General features: G+C 37.2%; 2 protein-coding genes across 2 annotated transcripts in view; both read right to left on the bottom strand.

Annotated features, from left to right (window-relative positions):
* Positions 1-2,905, bottom strand: part of LOC100892299 (protein zwilch homolog) — a 40,892-nt gene extending 37,987 nt beyond the window's left edge. The window contains exons 1-3 of the mRNA XM_030982845.1: positions 2,773-2,905; positions 815-959; positions 29-171 (exon numbers count right to left, since the gene is read on the bottom strand). Coding sequence (XP_030838705.1) covers positions 29-171; positions 815-959; positions 2,773-2,810 — 326 coding nt within the window. The 5' untranslated portion in view covers positions 2,811-2,905. The remainder of the gene's footprint in view (positions 1-28; positions 172-814; positions 960-2,772) is intronic.
* A 1,359-nt stretch (positions 2,906-4,264) lies between these two features.
* On the bottom strand, positions 4,265-22,453 carry LOC115918553 (solute carrier family 25 member 40-like). The gene is made up of 11 exons (XM_030982833.1): positions 22,375-22,453; positions 17,594-17,799; positions 16,686-16,745; positions 15,795-15,913; positions 15,229-15,296; positions 14,636-14,763; positions 13,952-14,125; positions 13,021-13,130; positions 11,872-11,953; positions 7,853-7,933; positions 4,265-7,008 (listed from the first exon to the last, which is right to left on the bottom strand). Exons 2-11 carry the CDS (start codon positions 17,715-17,717, stop codon positions 6,911-6,913), a joined length of 1,044 nt encoding a protein of 347 aa, XP_030838693.1. The 5' UTR covers positions 17,718-17,799; positions 22,375-22,453; the 3' UTR covers positions 4,265-6,910.
* Between the last annotated feature and the right edge of the window lie 90 nt (positions 22,454-22,543).

Below are 22,543 nucleotides of genomic sequence, written 5' to 3'. Positions count from 1 at the left end.
TCTTTTCTGACTCAGCGCAGCTTCTTACCTTGCATCTTCCACTGGCAAGAGATGACTGTCTCTATCCTCTCCATTCAGTAAGCTACATGAACTGACATCCTTGCTTTCTTCCTTAGATTCATCCAAATCAGACTCTAAAGATATGTCACCATTTTGATGTGAGGTATCATTCTGTTAAAAAACAAAAGAAAGAAGAAAATTTATTTATTGAAATATTTTTACCACACAGCTGGCATATACTGTATACCCTTTCATAAACAATAATAATAATTGGGGTGGGTGGTGGAGTGAAGAGATCTAGAGTAAAAAAAAATGCTCTTATGTCCATACATTTAGCAGCATCAGGTGCAGAACACAAGTTTTTATACATGTGAAGGACAGAACCTTGCTTTATTCAATCCTGGTTGGGTCAGAGGTCACTTGATTTCCTTCCCACATCCTATGATGCCCTGAACACCATTTGTCCATCCATGAGCATGTGTGGTTACCATGGCAATCACTTATTTTCATACAGGTTTGTACATGAGCGCTCATAATAATTAGTGCTCCTATTAATATTATGTATTCTTCTACTACTTCTTCAGTCTAGCATGGGGAAGAGAAAAGTGTAATCCATAGTCTCTTACATTTACTAAGAGTGTCTTTCCAATTGCCTTTAGATATTACAAAGTTTAGAGTTTATAATCACTGACCAAATAACTAGCTACATGCAATTCATAGAGTTTGTTTTGTATAGTGTAAAAACATGGGTAATAATCTTTCCACATCATAACATGATATGAGAGTAATGGCTACATGTAACTAAAGTTCGTACTTGTCTATTGTTTTTCTGTAGCAAGGCTATCCTCTTGTTATGTTTGTTAGCACAAAGAAGGTCTTTCAAGAAAGTTTCCCCAACAGATACTGCTTTGATGAGCCATCCTTCAGCTGTTATCTCACTGTCTTCTTTAGCAGCAAGTCTGTGAAAAGTTGGGATGAAAAATATTCCATATAGGTCTAGATCTAAATCAGAGATTATTCAAAGATGTTTATGTAAATCAAGATATTACAGGTTATTACAGGATATTATAGTTTCTTGTGCATTATTTTTGGTAAGCAAATATGTTCACAATTACAGGCAAGGGACATGTGTATCTGTGCCATTGTGGACTGCATATCTTTACACTTTTATTCTGTAACTCATTACACTTTCTTGTGTTCATCATCAGTAGCAACCATCATCATCATCATCATCATCATCATCATCATCTCCATAGGTCTATATAGACTAAAAAACTTAACAGCTTCTGTCTCTATTAATAAATTAAATTGATGGTTGTTCCACTGAGAATACGTCTTACTCATGTGACCCCCTTTACTCAGTTAGACTCAAACTCAGAGACTGCAGTGCGTCGCGTCGTTACTCGTATAAGGGTGTAGTGTGCCGGAAGCTCGGAGTCGGAGGCTACCACTACACTAGACCGAAAGCTTCAGTCTCTATAATCGTCGGTTGTTCCACTGAGACTACGTCTGGCTCCACTAGACCTCCGGTTATAGAGACAGAACGACTGCCTATGCCAGCCTATGTTGAACTTATTCCGCTAGATTTTAGCCGCTAGGCCCCTCCCACAAACTTGCCACGGCCGTATTGTTATGCCCCCAAAATCCCCCAAAATGTCATTTTACCTCGTTCATTTCCAATTTTAAATTAGGCCTAGGCTATAATACATCGGTTCCACTTACTAACTTCATTGATATAATCCGTTTAATGGTCCCTTTTAAGGAAATTATCGGTCAAAATCGACATCCATGTTGAAAATCTTGCAAGCCGTGTTAAACTCTCGCTGCCGTCAATCTCATCCTTTCTAGTCTACGCCGAAGGCAAAATGATTATGAAGGAAAAACTGTGCGCCATCTACACGTTCGTAATGGCGTTATCACAGTTTTTCCTTCATAATCATTTTGCCTTCGGCGTAGACTAGAAGGGATGAGATTGACGGCAGCGAGAGTTAAACACGGCTTGCAAGATTTTCAACATGGATGTCGATTTTGACCGATAATTTCCTTAAAAGGGACCATTAAACGGATTATATCAATGAAGTTAGTAAGTGGAACCGATGTATTATAGCCTAGGCCTAATTTAAAATTGGAAATGAACGAGGTAAAATGACATTTTGGGGGATTTTGGGGGCATAACAATACGGCCGTGGCAAGTTTGTGGGAGGGGCCTAGCGGCTAAAATCTAGCGGAATAAGTTCAACACAGGCTGGCATAGGCAGTCGTTCAGTCTCTATAACCGGAGGTCTAGTGGAGCCAGACGTAGTCTCAGTGGAACAACCGACGATTATAGAGACTGAAGCTTTCGGTCTACCACTACACTACCACCAGTACCAGTACTCAGTAGGCCTACAGTACTCAGTAGATTAGTAGATAGACAGATTAGCTCAACTATAGTATTAACCAGATTGTGAACAAATTGCCACATAACCCCCTGTGTAGTTCAAGGTGTAGATCCAATTTTACATTGTTCATAAAGTCAATCTAGTAGTAGTAACATTGTCATTGCGCCGACGATACGGCTCAGCTCAGCTCAGCTCAGCCTCATTCGCAAGCACCACCAGCCAGGCATACACCAGGCGGCCAGGGGAGCGGGCGGCTAGCAGGGTGGGCAAGGTCAGGTCAACTCCGAGGCATAACATACAAATTGTCGACGCGTTGGCGTTTGTGAGAGCAGGACACCTTTTATTTTGCTTCTTATCATACTGTAACTATCAAATTTTTATCAGTACTCACCTCTTCATTGTATCATTCAGTAACTCGATAGAATCCATCTTTATTTGCCTGTTGAAAACGAACGGGAGCTCACCGAATACGTTTCCTTCTGATAGATTGAAATTTTGATCTTCGCGCAATAGCGGTGATATTCTAAACCCTGTGTTACTTTCAGACAACCGGCCGCAGTCACGAACCTGAATCAATTGCTGTGATAACAAAAAGATGTGCTAAGCAGGCAAGTGCGCGCGATGACCAAAAAGGATAACCAAAAAGGATAATGATAATTTAAGAATCTAAAATATCATTCAAACTTTCAAAGTCAGCTAGGGAAGTTCTGAAAAGTACTCTGATTTCCACACCATATACACATTTATAGCCCAACTCTCTCCCTATTTTCTACCTTCCTCTCGAACTCTCTCTCTCTGCTCTACTTATGTGCTAAATAGGTTGCTTAGAAAATGATTTTCTTATTCTTACAAAATAGGTGATCAGTTTCAAAAAATGAATCTGAGCCCTGTTTCATAAAACTTGTTACCAGTAACAAGTTGCAATAACTGTTATAAGCTACTGAAATCAAGACATCTGATTGGCTGAGAGCAATCAGAAATTTAGCATTTGATAACAAGTTTTATGAAACAGGCTTAGATCTAGTTAGAGCCATGTTTAGTGTCATTATTAATGGTAAAAGAAATGCCCCTATAAAGAATAGGCCTATACAGAATACCGCACTTTATCACATTTTACCAACGTGACAGAAATCTCTGTTCATCTTTCAACATTCTCTGAGTTCCTTCCAAACTTCCTACCCAAGAATATGGTTGATTCTTTTCAATAGAATTAATATTCCGGAATGAAGTTTGATATGAATTTCATGGAGATGCTCCGAAACCAATTCAAATGCATTTGAAACATTTGAAGAAGGCTCTTGCATTGTTAACTATTCTACCTGCTCACTTTCTGGTTACTTCTGTTCTGTTTTATTATGCTTATAGACATTTCACTTTGTAACATGATATTGCAAATTGAAATGTTTCGCTTTTTTGGCCTAAATGTGGGCAATGACCGAGTCATGAATGACGGCGTTGTGATGGCCGTTTACATTTTAAAATCATTCTCTGACCTTTTTCCTTATTTTCCTCTCTGAATTCCTGCATTCAATCATTGGTATTAGGATATTCACTTTTTCTCGTGAAAGGACAGGGATCAAAGAAAATGAAGACGAACTGTAGGAGGCTCTTCCCTTATAAAAGAAGCTCATTATCAACAACTTACTCCAATCTTCCTTCCCTGTTTCTCCTCACCCCTGTCTGAGTTCACAACTGAGTCGAAGGGTCCTAAATTTATCTATCAACAAGTAATTTAGCAGGGCAACATTCTGCCGTACTAAAATGATCATTTCCAGATAATCTTTACCCAACTACTGGGAAAAACATGAGGAAGTATTCTTTGGTGGGAGTTATTGTATCATTACAACTATCAAACCAGAAAAAATTACACAAGCACAACTTAATAGAAAGTACAATGATGATTTTTTATTTTTTTATTCCCACAAATGGAGATCAATGATTTTAAATACGATCATAGTTTACACACAACATTGTTGCCAAGTCCCTGCCTGGGCATACAATATCTGTAATTTACAATATCTGTACATATTCTCAATATAAATGCATGGACCAGGCAGAACATTAAGTATACAAAAAACATGATTTAAAATAAAGTACAATAAAATATCCGTACATTTCTGAACAAAACACATTTCCATCAATTTTGTTATTATCCTTCTTAATCTCCAGACACAACTTATTTCTTTAAAAATCCTTGTCATATCTGCAAATTTAAAAGAAGGCAAGAACTATAAAATTGTGATATGACATTTTTCGGTGACATGCTTATTTTTGGTGGATGGATTCTTCAACTTAAGTTCATGGACATGCATATGCTTCAGTATTGAATGTATAGTGATATAATATATCACTACACAAAGATGCATTTACTTCTGTACTCTCATTTTATCATTTTACCAATAAGTAAATAATTCAATGTTTTATTGCCATTCACTAATCTCTATAATTCATGAGGCTATTAATAGAACCATTGCATTGTCATCAAATTTGACATACAGCCATTGAGAGGTAGTCTGTGCTCCAAGGTTGGGTCCAAATACATGTATATACTACCAGAACTGCAACAATTCCAAGAAAATGTGGGGTCAAATCATCGTTCATTTTTTATAATAACACCTCTCTCTCATTATACCAAGAGGAACACCACCACAAATATATGACCAATAAACAATATGAAATCATTACGTTGCATCAAATTCATCTGTCAATGAGAAATCTGGTACTTTAAAAAAAAAAACAGGCAACTGCCAAGATGAAGTGCCAACAGTAAGGGCTGAATTTCAAATGTAGAATCTGACAAAGCGTTTTGATCCTTTATACACACATTTAATTTAAAGACAGACAGAATTTAAAGATTACAAAACATAGCACATCAGCACATTTCATGAGCCGGTATCCCAGAAATTAAAATATTCAATATGAGAATTCTTAAAGGGAGAGAGGGAGAGAAATAGAGAGAGAGAGAGTGAGAGAGAGTCGATGAATCTCCACTGCAACTACAAAACATGAGATTCAACATCATTTCTAGAGTTGATCACCATTAGGCGTAAAAGAGAAAAGATGTTGTATTGCCCTTTGCGACCCAAAAATCTTGAAATCTACGGTCGACTTTTTAAAAAAGTTTTGTTTTTTTGTTTACCGTTTTTTTAGAAAAGAAAATGTTTAATGAATAAAAAATATTACAGCATTCACAAATGAGAAATATCAGCCCAAAGAGGGAGGAAAACAATTAAAAATAGATTAGTCAATGGTTTAACAGCATTAAATCAATATTTGAATGATTTAAAGGATTTAATGCCCTTCTGGTTCCAGAAGATGATTTCATCAAATAAGTTCTTTGAACAACATGTGACCATCTCTATTTAAAATACAGTAAATCAGTGCATATTCCTCTCCTGAATTACTGAGTCAATTTGGGATATAATCTCAATTTAAGTCAAACCCACATAGGTCGATATTAAATGCATCAAAATACAAACAAATGACAACTAAAAAGAAATAAACTGTTACACTTTTCATCCTCCACCTTGGTGTGAATACATATCTGTAGATATCTTTCACCAATATACAATCCATGCTCTTCTTACAGACTCTCATTGGCTCCTTATAAATGGAGATTTAGAAAATAAATCCACAGCCTCGGGTCAATTTCCCATGAAAATAATCTTCATCACTGTAAACACATGCATGGAATAAGAAATGATAGACACACAAACAAAATAACTTTGCTTGAATAACCGATGAACTTATAAAGCAAAACTAAATACACTTTTAGGAAATATAATCAAATGCTCATTGTGCATATGCATTAGATTAAAATCATGCACATGCACACACAAAACAAACTAAATGACAAAATATATGAGCAAAATTTTTTTTTAATACTATCAATCATAAGCAGATTTTTGTCCAAGCCGGGAGTATTATCTATCAATAAAATACAAACATTCTCTGCATCATAATATTACCATTTAATAGTTAAAACTTAAAATAGGCCCACTTATGAGCAGTGTGTCAGTGTGACCTGTAACATGCGTAAAACAGTGGATAAAAAAAGAATGCTGGGAACCACTCTTGTGACCAAATCACATCGTGAGTACATTTTGAAAAAAAGCATAAAGAATTAAGGATCATGTGCAGGTTATGATCTTTAATGTTCAAACAAAGATAAGCATTTACCCCAAAGAGTACATCATTTTTTAAAGAAAGAGAAATGAAAATAATATCTGCATAACATTGATGTCTGCCATCAGCATGGTTAAGTCAGACGCTCGTCTGATAAGGCATCATGATTTAGACAATATCAAGTGATATCAGATGCTAGAAGCTATCTGGAGATATGACATCTTTGAGAATGAATAGGAGTGTCTACCAGGGGGTGTTTCACAAAACTTGCATTAGTGACAAATGACAGTTGTTGTTATAAGCTACTGAAATCCTTGCTTCTGATTGGTTATCAGCAGATTTGTCACTGATACTTGTCATTGGTCATTGAAAAAATGCTTTGTGAAACAGGTCCGGTACTCTTCTCATTTGACGTCAGCGAGGAAGACTGATTTACCCAACTCATAGGAGCCGATCATGATGGCACAAGCTGGGGTTATCTTGAAGAGTCTGGGTAAAGTACCTGCAAAATAGAGTGAAGACATAGCAGAGGAACTGACATGTGTCTAGTGTTTACATTGGAATTAAATGACCGCCAATACATTACTGCTGATCTTTAAAAACTGAACCAGAGAACAAAAGATGCGTGTTTAATGAAAATGAAAGTGTCTTATAGACAGGGGCAAGAGGGAATATTGTAAAAGCAAAAGAATTAAATGATGGAGAAGGACATACATGTACCAATTTCTGTCAACAGAGAAAATACAAGAGATATTGCCATAGCAGGTATAAACACAAAGAGTGGACCCAGGCAAAAAAAATCTATCTTTTAAAACAAATTTATATCTTTTCTGTTTTATTTTTATTTTGTTATCTTTCAATACAATTATAAAAGATGTTATAAACTTAAAATGTTTAATTATCAAGAAAACAAAATCCGTCCCTAAGGAAGGAGGCATGATAAAAGGCTCTTATTAACTGGAAGATCCTGCATTATAAAAAAAAGTAAACCTAAGTGCCCTTTTGTACAGCATTCATCCTTAAATCCACCCTGATATACAGTTTGTTTTAATAAAAGCACAACAATGAGAGAAACAAATTAGTGAAAGTTTAAAGCAAAATCCAATAAGAAATGGAAAATTATTGATTTCTGAAGTTCTTTCAAGAATTTGTGACCATCTCTTTATAAAACTAGAACATGTATGATTTTTTGCTCAAACTTTCACAGACTTGTTTGTCTCATTTTTCTGCCTCTATTAAACCCAATTTAATATTAAAGTGGACTTCCCTTTTAATAACAAAGTCCATCAGATGGGACTATAAAGATGTAGGTTAGCTCACTGATTGTATAAATGAGTGTGACTTACCTGCATATAAGCCATTCAGTCCCTTTGCAGCATATAACCTCTTCATGATGTTTAAGGTGCTACTTGACACTTCTTTTGATCCTGAAACAACAAATTAAACCGAACATATTGTGTCAACAAGAAACATACAGTAGTCCATTTCAAAAGAAGAGCAGAAGAAATGAGGTGCAATTGAAATAATCTTTTATTTACAAGATCATCTCAAAATGGAAGTTTTCAATATATCTCAGCTAATTGCATCAAAAATCTATTTACGATAATTGATTTTAACCATAAACTACTTTACAACGACATTGCCTACAGTTTGTATGACTTGAAATCAAAGCTAATGGTATCATAATAATGTCCTCGGAATTTGTAGGAAAAACTTGCTATATTTATAAAGAAGTCCTGAAAAAAACTTTGAAGTTTGCACGCTTGCATGTAGGCTTGGGCGGTTCTCTTGTTGATGAGAACCGATCTCGGTTCCCACTCTCGGCCTCGGTTCCGAGCGGATTCGGCTCCCGCTGGCTGCCAGATTTGCAATGTACTAAAAGGCCATACACACACACATACACACACACAAGTACACACATACATACTCTGTACTTACTGTGTATGTCGGTTCCACGCAGAATCGAGTGTATGGGACTGCATTGATAGTAATGAGGGCAGCGTGCAATTATCACGACAACTATCTGATTTTCTTGTGAAAACTTTACTTTAAAAATGATTATCAAAATTAAATAAACATGGCTAGAATAATCACAATTCAAGCTTTAATTTCATACCTCTATTCACGAAAAGTATACACATATCGCGGCAATAATGATGGAAACAGAGCAATATCAAAGCAGGGATGTCCCTGGTAGAAGTGAGCTAAGCTAGCTCTCTCGGTTCCGACAGCAGTGGCACTGTTAGCGCTGTGTGTCGTCTTAAACAAAGTATGAATGTATGTGAGTGTAAATTGGTGTTGTGTTTATTTCTGATTTGTCTCATGATATCTCTACCATTACAAGCAAACAAGAGATGAATGGTGATAAATCCAGGGTGAGACAGCTTGACAGAACTTCCAAGTTTACAAAAAAGAAGATTAAAGTGCAGACCTAGCTTTATAAACAGTTATAAAATGATTTATTTTACTACTTTTATTCAAATCGAAAATTTCAAAAACATGACCACTGCTGAAAAAGTAATAAATCAATAACTCCTGGCAAAAATATAAACCAAAAAAAAAACATGTCTTAAATTCTAAACGTCAATGTAGAATCATGGAATAATCAACTCATAATTGCAATTTTAAAACGTAAGAAATGCAGAACAATGATTTCCACTATTAGTATTATGGTAAACAATCCATTAATCATTATTAGATTAAGAAGTTGTCATGTACAACTAAAGATTCTGACCGATTCCCTGCCTAAAATAAATGAAATATCATATCCGAAACTTGCCCAGCCCGGCCCTCCGCCCATAGACCTATCTTTATCTAAGACAAAGTAAGAGCTTTAAACGAAAGGACATTTATAAATAACTCATGCTAACATGACCGCCTGCCCAAAACAACCCAAGCACTTTGTCAATTTAATGACCCCAGCCCCATTCCCATGGTTACAACCATGTGCTTTCTCTCGCACAATAGAAATAAACAAGAGATAAGGGTGGGCGCTAGATCTTGGTATGGGGAATACTAGTCTGCATTTTCAGCCTCTGTTAGAGATTGCGCTAATGCCAAAACAATATTTTTTAATGTTGTTGTTGTCACTTCATACCAACTAATAAAAGTCATGTTTGTGTCTGACATGAATGATGAAATATCACTTGATTAATGCTGATACTTCAATAATTACTAAGAACATTTAAATATACGTTTTAGAAAGGAAATGCCGTCAGAGTCGACAAATTATATTTACAAGCAGGTCTTATCAAGAAGACTAGTCGATATTGTTTGTAATCCTGGGGGTAGTGTTGAATTACTTGAACATAAATAATTTGTTCCTGGGAAGTAGACGAGGCAACATAATGCAGCAAATGTTTTGAAAACAAAGATAATTGATAACAACGAGAATGCGAGAGGGAGAAGTAGATGTAGACCTGTCAAACTTATTCTTTAAGAAAAGAAAGAATGAAAAGAAACCTGATGAGGAGAATTCAAGAGATATAGAGAAAGGAGGACACTGTAACTTATGTTTATTTGGGGGAAGAAAACTAAACGATGTCTAGTGGAAGGGGGAGACAAGGCGAGATAGAAAGAGTAAACACAAAAATCTCATAAATCAGCTCACGAGAGAAAAAAACTAGATGGAATTTTGACTGCGCGCAGTCGAAAATGATGCCTCCGCCATAGAGCAATTTAAACAAGTTTGGAGTTTAAATCTCCAGTGGTTCTTGAGATATCATGATAACAATCTCAATGTATGGAATTTCATAAGTTGACCTCTGTGACCCTTGACCTTTGACCTACGTGCTCCAAAATCTAATCAGATTGTCTTCCTATGGTGATACACACTATCATTAAGTTTGAAGTTTAAATCTCCAGTGGTTCTTGAGATATTATGATATGGTGATACATACTATCATTAAGTTTGAAGTGAAAATTCTCCAGTGGTTCTTGAGATATCGCGATAACGATCTCAATGTATGGAATTTCATAAGTTGACCTCTGTGGCCCTTGACCTTTGACCTACGTGCTCCAAAATCTAATCAGATTGTCTTCCTATGGTGATACACACTTTCATTAAGTTTGAAGTTTAAATCTCCAGTGGTTCTTGAGATATTATGATAACAATCTCAATGTATGGAATTTCATAAGTTGACCTCTGTGACCCTTGACCTTTGACCTACGTGCTCCAAAATCTATTCAGATCGTCTTCCTATGGTGATACATACTATCCTTAAGTTTGAAGTTTTTACATCTCCAGTGGTTCTTGAGATATCATGATAACAATCTCAATGTATGGAATTTCATAAGTTGACCTCTATGACCCTTGACCTTTGACCTACATGCTCCAAAATGTAATCAGATTGTTTTCCTATAGTGATACACACTATCACTAAGTTTGAAGTTTAAATCTCTAGTGGTTCTTGAGATATCATGATAACAATCTCAATGTATGGAATTTCATAAGTTGACCTCTGTGACCCTTGACCTTTGACATACGTGCTCCAAAATCTAATCAGATCGTCTTCCTATGGTGATACATACTATCCTTAAGTTTGAAGTTTAAATCTCAAATGGTTCTTGAGATATCGCGCTAACAAACTCAATACAAGGAATTTCATAAGTTGACCTCTGTGACCTGTGACCTTTGACCTACGTACTCCAAAATCTAATCAGATCGTCTTCCTATGGTGATAAATACTATTCCCGAGTCTTAAGTTTAAATCTTAAATGGTTCTTGAGATATTGTGATAACGGTCAAACGGGACGGACGTACGGACGTACAGACGGACGTACGGACGTACGGACGTACGGACGGACAACCCGAAAACATGATGCCTCCGGCACCACCTTCGGTGGCGGAGGCATAAAAAGGATGGGGGGGAGGGCAGATGACTTGCAGAGTTACAGACAACACACAGCAGTATTGCCGACCACATGCACACACGTTTTACTCTGACACACAAATGTGTGTATCAGTGCTCTCATAGATCGCATTGCATATTCTGCTTTGAGAGAGTTGGCTCTCATTCTTGGTGCTGTGGAATCGACTCCAGCGCCGAAGAATCGGGTCTGGGAGTCTCGGAACCGACGTGCTCGGGTAATCGACTCTCTAGAGATTGGAGTCGACTCCTCGGTTCTGGATTTCAGAATCGGGTAGAACCGGGTACTCGGCGCTCGCTCCCAAGCCTACTTGCATGTCAATACATATATTTCATTTTTTTTGCAAAGTTCAGTTTTGTTTTAGTGCTGTCGTGCAGTGCATGCGAGCAGTGTTTAATGACCACCTTGATTTCACGACGAAATTTTCAGTAGAAATATATTCCCTTCTGGATTATAAATACTTGATCCACATTTGGTTCATGCCATGTTCACTTACTTCTCATGTCTCCAATCTCCCCCATCTCCAGCTGTCTGTGTGTCTTTAATACATCAAAGGGCTGTGTCAGGACTCCTGCCACCTACAACAACATTTATACAGCAATCAAAGCAAATATGTCTCCAAAACATAGAAAATGAGCATTTCATATAAAAAGAACACACATAACTGGTAACATTTGAAAAGCAGAAATACATGTACAAATTGGAACAGGTCACATGGGTCTGCCCAAGATCTAGTGGGAACAGTATGTAGAACTCCTTCATAATATCTTTAGGTAAGGTATTAATCTAATTGTATTTGCCACTCCATACCCAGGAGAGAAATGGGGACCTACAGCCTTTTCACACACAGCTAAAATTCTATAAACATGATTAGTATAAACGTGTTTGAAACGTGTTTAAACTAATCACGAGCCTTTCACACACAGAAATTTCGTTGCGATCGTTAATCGTTTCGTGATTAACTACTGCTCGTAAAATGCGCAGTAGTGCCATTGCGCATTGAAGGTCAGGCCATATCAAACAGAGCGGTCGCTCCATCCAGTTTAAACACGTTAAACACAAAAAACCTTTCACACACAAAATGTCAAGCTCTTTAGATACGAACTTCGTATCGGCAGCCTGCTTTTAGGGGCGTATGCATCGCGACTTCGTATCTATCCCAACATCGTATAAACGATGTTCACACTGGGAAAATTTTTCTATAAACATGTTTAAAACTGTTGAGTGATTCTAATCACCTCTGGAAACGATGAATTTTAGCTGTGTGTGAAAAGGCTGCTGGTAGGATGACGAAAGCCTTTTAATTTATAGTAATTGCCATATGCACTCACGGTGACCATGTAGTAGAAAAAAATCCCTGGCATATTATCTGGCATTCAATATTTGATGTTCATGACAATGAATCATTTTATCATGGTAAAAGACTGGTGAAAACTGAATCAATTGTCTTACACATTCCACCTGCGACTGAACACAACATGAGACCCAGTAAACTGCATCAACTTCAGTGGTAGAGACATTTTAGATAGCTACATTTGATCCCTATATATAATCCTTCATATCTTTTCAGGATTATTGAATAATCTTCTTTAGAGAATACTTGTTAATAGAATTATAATATCAATTACTAGTTACTAATACTTACTGTGCCAGCAAAAGCTCCTGAGAAGAATGCTATGGGAAATGTTGGAGTTGTGAGACCATATTCTTTACATATTCTCGCCTTCAGAGGTTCATAGTTCAGCCATAATATAACTACAAATAAAGAGAAAGAAACAGGGGATTGATATATATTGTAGACACTATGAAGTGATTGTGTACACAGAAGTAAATTTTGTACAGTACTGTCCATTCTTTATTTCTTTTTCCTCCATTTGAGTTCAGTTTTGTTCTTGAAAACAACTCTTTGATCTTCACTCTCAACGTTAAATTTGAATATATGCCATTGAAGATCACACTTCCATCTCCACTTAAAGGTAGTTTCACAGTTAAAGCTATACTCCCTCTCTCCCCCCCCCCCTCCCCCATTTAGTTTTGAAAGCCACTTCTCTTAGTATGGATTGACGGCATGTTATCACTGACAAATTCATTGAGTTAGATTATAATAATAATAATAAGATATTTCTATACCACAAATTGCGGTTTGTGTGACTTGTGTCCTTGATATCATATAAAATCTCTATACAACTGGGCTTATTTCGTCTTCCAAATTTCAAATAAAAAGGTTCTTCACAAAATATTGGTCAATCTATAGGCAGATTGCATTACATTCCTTTAATAATGAAGACATTGGGAACTATAATATTTTGTTAATTTGCATACACTACCAATACAAAAAATTGAGGGGTCAGTGACACAAAGACGTAACTCCATTTTGAGAAAAAGTGTTTATGTGTCACTGAGCACTTGGGCCTTAAGGAGCTAAGTCTATGTTTCACTCGCCATTGACTTTAAATGGGGTGTTGGGTGGAGTTAAGCCCACATTTTTCTGAACATTTTACTATCAAATACTCATTTTGGCAAAATATGAAGTTACATCTTTGTGTCACTGAACCCTCAAAATCTTCTTTGCAAACCTGAGAAAGGCACATCTCTCCAGACCATGGGGCTCCATCCCCTCCATAGAGACATGATGCCCTCTTCTGAGACAGCCGTGCGGACACACCCTATCATCTCTGCGTAGGTGAAAGGACGGGACTGCATCTTGGTGCGTATAAGCTCAAGCGGGGCAATCACTGTGCATGCAAATACTGCGATGATGAAACAAGGGAGTGGATAGTCAATGCAGTTACTGCAATTGCTAATTGTACAGTAATCTTAATTTATGTCAATTACAATAATGAAGAAAGAATTCTCACAGAATTACAGGAAACTACACTGAATGTTTCAAGACTTGCTATCTACAAAATGCCTTTAATAGAAATATGTGGGATAACTAAGAAAAAGGCAAAGGGAGATTCAATATTGGAAATCTAATTATTCACTAGTCACTAAAATGCTATCTATTTTGTCAATTCACCCAAGGTTCTTAGAATGACTGAATAAAATATATCCCACAATAACGAATGAAATCGTTGATTGAGATACAATAAATCTATATCAATAACACTGTAATTATCATTGTATTAGCTAACAGTACTTGATTTAAACAACTAATATGGTTTTATTAACATTATCCGCTTGGTTGCTATAACGATAGTATCTCATAAAAACTCTTCTGCAACATAAAAAAGGCAAATATCTCTTAGTGTCAGACTTACATCTTGCACCGCCCCCTGCCAGCATGGGTTTCCAGAATTCTCCTTTGACTCCCTGCTTGTAGTCAAGACGATACTTTAACTGGTCATAGGAGGTGTAGTAGAGGATAGTTGCAGGTAGCGCCATCAAACTACGGCAAGAAAGGAAAATACTAGTAAAAAAAGTATTACCTTAAATATGTGTATTTTTTTATTTGTATTCAAGTATTTATTGTACATTCAAAAATTTGTTTTGCACTGGTAAAAGTTTACAGATCAATTTACAAAAAGAAAAAATCATAAACTTAATAATCATAGACAGTGCTACAGTAATTGTAAACTGCATTCATAACAGCTGTAGTTGGGTATGTTACATAAAATAAGTTTTGTTTGATGAGGATGTCGACAGAGCGAGAGAGTAGAAGAGGACCAAAGGTAGGTAGGCAGAGAAGGTGGGTAGTGAAGAAAAGATAGAAAGAGAGGAAGTCAACATAATGATCGCAGATGATATTAAACAGGGGAAAAAATACAATGCTGTATAGTTCATTGAATACATTGAACACATTGAATACATTAGGATGATTCTACTAAATACAGTAAAGACAAGTTGAACTTACAGAGTGGGAGAGAGACCACTCCACAACTTGAAAATCCCTTCATTTCTTGCTATCTTCACAAATGCATCCTGTAAAAACGAAAAAATTAAAAATGATGAGTTAGTTTATGATTGTGCATCAAGCCACCAAAAATTACAAATGCTGGAAAGTAATGACTATAAAAATAACAATTTTCATTCTCAAAAGTTCAACTTTGATACCCATATTAATGCTGATAAATACCACCAGATGAGTTAATCAGCTACATGTAATGATGAAAATAATAATCTGTTTTAAAGGGAAATCCAACCCAAATGAATAAGAACTCTAAACTCAGAGAAGCAAACTGATGAGAGTTTTAATTAAATCTGACTAAATATAAGAAAGTTATGAATTTTTTAAAGTTGTAATCACTATATGTATGGGCATTTCAAATTGGCTAGAGTGGTAATTTCAATGTGATGTAGTGCTGGACTACTTTGCCATCTGTTCCAACATATAAAATGACTCAATTCTAAATTATTTTTTTATTATTATTTGCGTAAATGTGATTACATTACCCAAGTGACAACCTATCTTGGACATACCAATGTTCCATTAAACTTGCTGGGTGCCTTGTACCACGGAGCAGTTGTCCCTGGTTTTGAGCCATTTAGACAGTGACACATGTGGTCCATAAGACCATTACAGTAGAAAAAGCACTGACCTAAGAGAGACAGAGCAGTTCATCAACATTAGGATATGTATTTGATAAGAAAGGAAAGTGATCTCACACTTAAATCCATCACTTCTAAATCTGGCAAAACAGTTTCCTGTGACATGTAAAAACTCTTGCAACATAACAAAAATACATTTTGCATGGGAATCAAGACTTATTCCTTAATGAATTTTCTTTAAACCAAACTCCTCATATTTCATTTTATACAATGTAAAAGAGACATTTCTTTCAGAATGGATATCATGTGAGGCAATTGAACAATAATTTTTAAAAAGGGCCCCCAATGACATGTTACATTTCAGGAAAGTTCAAAGATCTATAATAAACAAAAGAAAGTAGAAAGATATATAATGAATTCCATCATTTCATTAAATTGTAGAGAAAAATCTCACGAGTAAGATTCTAATGCATTACACTATTAGCTTGACACAAGCTATAAAGTTTACTTCTAACTACTTAATGAGAAATGTGTTTCAGATTTGATTTCTCTGTTTTAATTGAAAAACTGAGGCACACACTACTTTAAAGACCGTCAATACTACTGGGCCAGAAGGAATTAGACCACACAGCGAGGTCACTGACAGGTGGCTATCTCATTAACTCAGCTCTCGAATAACATAAGAAAAAGAGGATCATGGGGGACCAACAGGCACCGATTGGGGAAGTTTTCTATATAGAGGGAGCAAGTAGCTACAAGTAGGACAGTGGGGCTTTAATAGTTCCTAGGGCACAGATGTGAAATGAAGGTTTAGTGACTTACCACTCTTCATAGGTTTTGCCTGAGCTTGTAGTCTTATCTTCACTACATCAAGTGGGGTCACTGTGAGAGATGAAGAATTATTCAAATGTAACGCACTTATCAAGCAAGTGAGCTACCCCTCAAAGCATAGGCATCAAAATGAACTTTGCCAGAAGGTATCAATAATTTTTAAAAGTTACAATTCTAGTGACTCTTTCATTTCATATGACAGTGAATGATTGTTAGTGCATATTCATGAGATGTCTTAGTCCTTTATGCACACTTGCACAGATGCAATTTACTCTTTATTCAGTATATTAAAACCTGCATTTTTATAATGTAGTAATGCAAAAGAAGCTTAACATTATAGGGATGGGAACAAGATTGTGATGCATTGATGCCGATGATTTATGATTAAATCAATTTGATATGTTCTTTTTGATATGTTCTTTTTGATATATATATACTCTTCTGGGGTCTTTTTTAAATTTTCAAACGTGATTGTAATTGTTTGTGGATTATTCACTTTTAACTGGAAGAATAAAGATAAATATCAGTCAATTCTGTAAGGGAACTAGGTGGTTCCTGTAACAAACCTAGCGGAATAAGAGCATGTATTAAGAAGGCTTACAATGGAGCAACAGGGTTTTTTCTCCTATAGTTTTCTCCATTCTCACCCTGGTATGTTCCTGATCTTGAAACCCTGGTTTAATTCTCACCAGGCATATTTGCCAATTCACAGTGACATTTCAAAACAACAATAAAAATGCAAACTGAATTCTCAAAGTGTCATAATTATGTAATTAGTAATTACTAATGCCTGACCTTAATTGATCATAAAGCAACTTGTTGATAATCTGTGAATAGAAGCATTTTTGGGGGTAATATGCTAGTTAGAATGTATACTGTCCCATAAAGGAAAATCTTACTTGTAATAGCAGTGATGAGAGCACCACTGCCAGAAGCAACCATTTGATGCCATGGTTTCAGGGAATTAGGGTCGAGTACCGGCCTCTTTCTCTTTTCCTTCTGGCCATCTTGTCCTGACATCATCAATGTGTGCTATCTAGCATACCACTGAAGCTGGTCTATTGCAAAGACAAGACAGGTGTCCAAGCACAAAAATCTCCCAATGCTGTTAAAGACAAATTGAAAATTAGAATTTGATTCAATTTAGTTTTTATTGTAAAAAAAGAATAAGGCATATGTCTGCAGACTCATCATATTGTCATATTTACAGTAAAAACAAAAATGAAATAAGGTTGTTAATTGTACATATGCTTTCTCATGAGATCTTATGAATAGAATATCAATGCATTCCTATTAGCCTAATTCTTATGCCAAATTTACATTAGCACATTTTCGGAATATAATATATTAGACATGCTCAATAGTAAAATGCTTGTATGTGTTTGAAATTGATATAATGCTGGTTGAAAAAATATATAAATGTGAAGCATTATATACATACACTGTATATGTACATGTATGGCTATGGGTAATCTAAATGAATTTGTAATGCAATGTGATGCATCAACAAACAAAACAGATGATTGCTTGAAATCAAACTTTGTGTTTATGAAGCATGATTATTTAATGCAGCCTGAACAAATCTTTGTTCTATAAAATTGTCCTCAGGAGACAATTTGTGAGAAAGAGAAATGATTTCCAACAAACTTTAGCAATAGGGGCAGTGCAATTTAAATTTCAAGGGATGGATTAGAGTTTTTATCGCCCAAGAGGGCTATCTTGATGTTCTAAATTGCAAAAATGTGAGAGCTTCTCAGTGCTCCGCCTCCTGGACCCCATCCATAAAGGTAGAAGTATTTCCCAAGACAAGCATCTGTTGTATAAACTTGTCCTTTAAAGGTAAGAGAGTGTTTCAAGATGGTTATCTTGAAGGTTCTGAATTGCTGAATTTCAAGAACATCTTGGGCTCCGGCTCTGCCCCTGGACCATGCACACAGAGAAAAGCTCACATTTTATGCGCTGTTGGCTTTGATCCCCCCCCCCCCCCCCCCCAGGGTGCTACAAGAATTTTTTTCACCACTTGCCCTGTCGGGCAAGTGGGTTTTCAATTTACTTGCCCAAACAATATTTCCACTTGCCCAAAACTTTAAAGCGAAAAAGGACTCGAGGTTAAAGCATTTATTATCTCGTAATGATAAGTTAGTGTTTTAGATAGCAAATTAATGCACATACATGTACAGTGTAATTTGGGTCAACTCTTCCATCAAGAAACGTCATGTAAATAATGGGTAATCAACTATTTTAAATAAAGTACGGACATTTTTATTTCATCATTCACTGCTATAAATATCATGCCAAAATTTGTAAATTCTTACTAAATAATAATATTGAAGATATTTTACGATAAATCTCGGATAAGTATGCGAAAACTAGACTAAACAACGTCGCTAAAACCATGAAAACAAAACAACAACGGCTTATATTCTGGGGGTCTCGATACTATTATCAAAATGACTCGCTCGGTCGGATCTTGAGACCGCAGTAATAAATTGAAAACGAGACAAAAACATTCATCTGATTTATATGAGCAGCGAGTTTTAAATAATATGTTCACAATCATTAACAGTCATTATGAATAAATATCAAACATTTGACTTTTTGTACTTACTAGAAAATCCCTGTTGTTTATTCCCTTCCGATTCGCACGTGTTCATTTCCCTAGAATAATGACGTCATATTTGGCGTGATTCAACCAATCGGCAATCAGAGAATAGCAAAGGCCTGTCGGTGCGGCCTGCAGAGCTAGAGAGAGAGAGCGCGAATAAGCTCGCAGCTGGTACGATCGCGCTAGCTGTCTCTAGCTAGCTCACGGCCGGCCGTGCGTGGAGGCGGAGCGGCATTCATGGCTTGAAGTGTCACTGTTGCATGCGCGCTGAGCTAGCTGAGCTGGCTAGCTGTCTGTGAAGTTTTTTCGAACTCGGAACGATCGCTTTTTTGCTTCTGGATTTTGACGACGGGTAAGAAGTTGACGGGTGAATGGTAGAGTTCTTGGACACTAGGAAATTACTGTAAAAGTATCACTTGCCCGAATCGGGCAAGTGATAATTTGATTTACTTGCCCGACGGCTCAATTTGGTTGCCCCGGGACGTCGGGCAAGCGGGTTTGTCGCGCCCTGCCCCCCCCCCCCACCTTGGGAAATCCTGGATCTGCCGCTGAATTAAGAGTTTAAGTGTCATTTTTGTTCAATTGCTTCACTCACTCGCAAAATTTTGAAATTTAGGTTGATAATCTGGTACTGTGTCGATTTAACATGGCGAAGATAAGTTCAAATGCGCGATATGTGCTGCACAAGCGTATTTCCTCATTGCCATGTTGAATCAACGACATATAACATGGGATGAATTGGGTTAGGATTACGAATCACCCTTTTTCCCATCAAACTTCAAAGACTTCTATTATAATTTCAAGTGGTTGAACGGATGCCCAGAGCTGAGGATTTGAAAAACATTGCATTGTTAGTCAAATTGTAATTACTTTACTAGATATAAGTTAGACCTAGACTTACTTCCTTACTTTTCAATAAAATGTGCAGGCTCTGGAGTTAACAAGAGTAGTACCACTCCAGCAAAGCATAGAGAGTCAATACTAATGCGTAAATGCAGCTACATCAGTACTAGACAGCAATAACCATCTGATTTGGGTCATTTCTTTAATAAAACTGACATTTGTTGTCATTCCCCAATACAGATGGCAACCCAGAGATCTCGTACCGTGGGGGTAAATTAGAGCCACAGCGTAACAGCTTTTCGTTACCGACATTTCTCCCCCGATTTTCTTTATTTAGATCTAATTTCCTGATTTCTAAATCAGATGTAAATTAGGTCGGTCTATATATCTCCTAATTACAGTTTTCAAAATTTGCTAACCTATTATAGAATGTGAAATTTTCGGACTTACTTATATGAATTATCCAATTTGTTCCTCAGAACCGCGAAGCACTTACGTTCATGCATTCGAAATATTACCCGGCGGCCGATATATTTCCGGGTCCACCTACCAAAACATAGCCAATGGCCAATCAGAGCACTCATTTCGTGGGAGTTCGTTGGTCAAGCCGGGCCGACTCGTATGTAGCTACGGTAGCTATTGGACGTTCGAAAAGAAAAAATTAATATTCATCAACTAAAACCAAGAAGGATAATGTTGACGACGAGACTTTCTCGGATTAATCATTAATTTAGGATCTAAATGAGCAAGCTATCGTAAGTCAAATAAGCTATATAGAGTAGTGGCTCCGGTCTGCGGCCGATCGGCGGGAACTGCCGATTCTATTTTTATTGGAATACTCACAGAATACTTCAATACCCTCAATAAAGAGTCCATATACTTACTTATTAAATAGAAGTCACAAATAACCTAACTGACCCACAGCGTGGTCAGCATTGACCACGTTTCGAAATGCTTCGAGTTCCCCGGTTTGCGGGCACGCATTACCGGTTTGCGGCACGCGTACGTCACAAAGCTTTATGCGCTACGTCACGATGAAAGCATGTACCAAATTACTACGGGTAACCCAAATTCTCATGTTTATCTGTTGCTACGGTAAATTTGTCAAGTTTTAAACAATTTCACCTTTTCCTCGAATGGATCATCCCATACGGGGGTACGTACTACTAGAAACTATCGGGTCATAGCGGGTACACACATCAGCACACATACCATCATACACGATCACGCATGTTATGTGTGTATTAACACCCCCCGCCGCAAACCAGAAAAAACACGTAATTACGTGCCGGTTTGCGGCCACCCCATGCAACTGGCCATGCGGTGGCACAATCAAAATATCTGCGATAGGAGACAGACCACAGCCATCATACTTCCACAAAAACATCAAATTTCACCTCCAATCGGACAAATATCGGACAAATAGAGCTACAATATTGATCTAGTCATGCCTCGATCTCTTAACTTAAAAGTTAGCACCTGCTGGAATTTTCATCGGCGACTGGTGCCGTAGATTTCCGACATCGCTGACGGATACTCCGTACCGACAGGAGCACCTGCTACGGACGTTTTCGGCAAAGCAGAACTTACCGTGGAATCCGCGGTAGGTTTCAATGATTATTATCGAGTCATATTCATTTTATTTTTAAAACAAATACCCCTGGCCGCAAACCGGACGATGCCGCAAACCGGAGACTCTACTCTATATGTTATTTTTAATTAGACTCTAATTATTGTCATATTGCAGCATGTGTGAGGATGTAAAGAGTGAAAATCTCGTAGCATATCTCATTCATCGCGGTCCTGCCGAACCGAACCATTGGTTCCGTACAGTCCCGATAGGACAATCTTCAGTCTCTATAATCGGAGGTCTAGTGGAGCCAGACGTAGTCTCAGTGGAACAACCGACGATTAGAGAGACTGAAGTTTTCGGTCTACATCAGTACATGTATGTGTACTCGCACACGTGAATTGGAATCACCGAATGCGCGACCGGGAAAAACATACGCAACGCACTGCACTGTGACTGTGAGTCCGAGGCATCACGACCCGACTAGGCCAGGCGCCAGCGTCAGCGGCCAGTTAGGGCTCAGGCGCAGGCATCATCTCAAACATTAATAATTATTAATATTAACGAAAGCAAACCACCACCAGCTCAGAAATGAACAATAATAACTCAAATATGGGATCAAGGTTACTTCAAAATAATAATCATTAGTCATTAGTTATTACCGAGTTTTATTCTGGGCATCAGATCACAAAAATTCGCATGCAGTTCAGCATATTCGTATGGTAGAATCTACGGAGATTACGCAACAGCTTAACAAGGGTTTGTCGTAGAGGGCCTGAACAACATTTATTTCAATGCTGTCGTCTGCTGCGCAGCTGCATGATTGACTTC

The sequence above is a fragment of the Strongylocentrotus purpuratus genome, unplaced genomic scaffold (genome assembly GCF_000002235.5).
Source record: "Strongylocentrotus purpuratus isolate Spur 01 unplaced genomic scaffold, Spur_5.0 spur5_contig_827, whole genome shotgun sequence".
Lineage (NCBI taxonomy): Eukaryota > Metazoa > Echinodermata > Echinoidea > Camarodonta > Strongylocentrotidae > Strongylocentrotus > Strongylocentrotus purpuratus.
The sequence above is the reverse complement of the archived record's forward strand: the minus strand, read 5'-3'. Positions and strand labels throughout refer to the sequence as shown.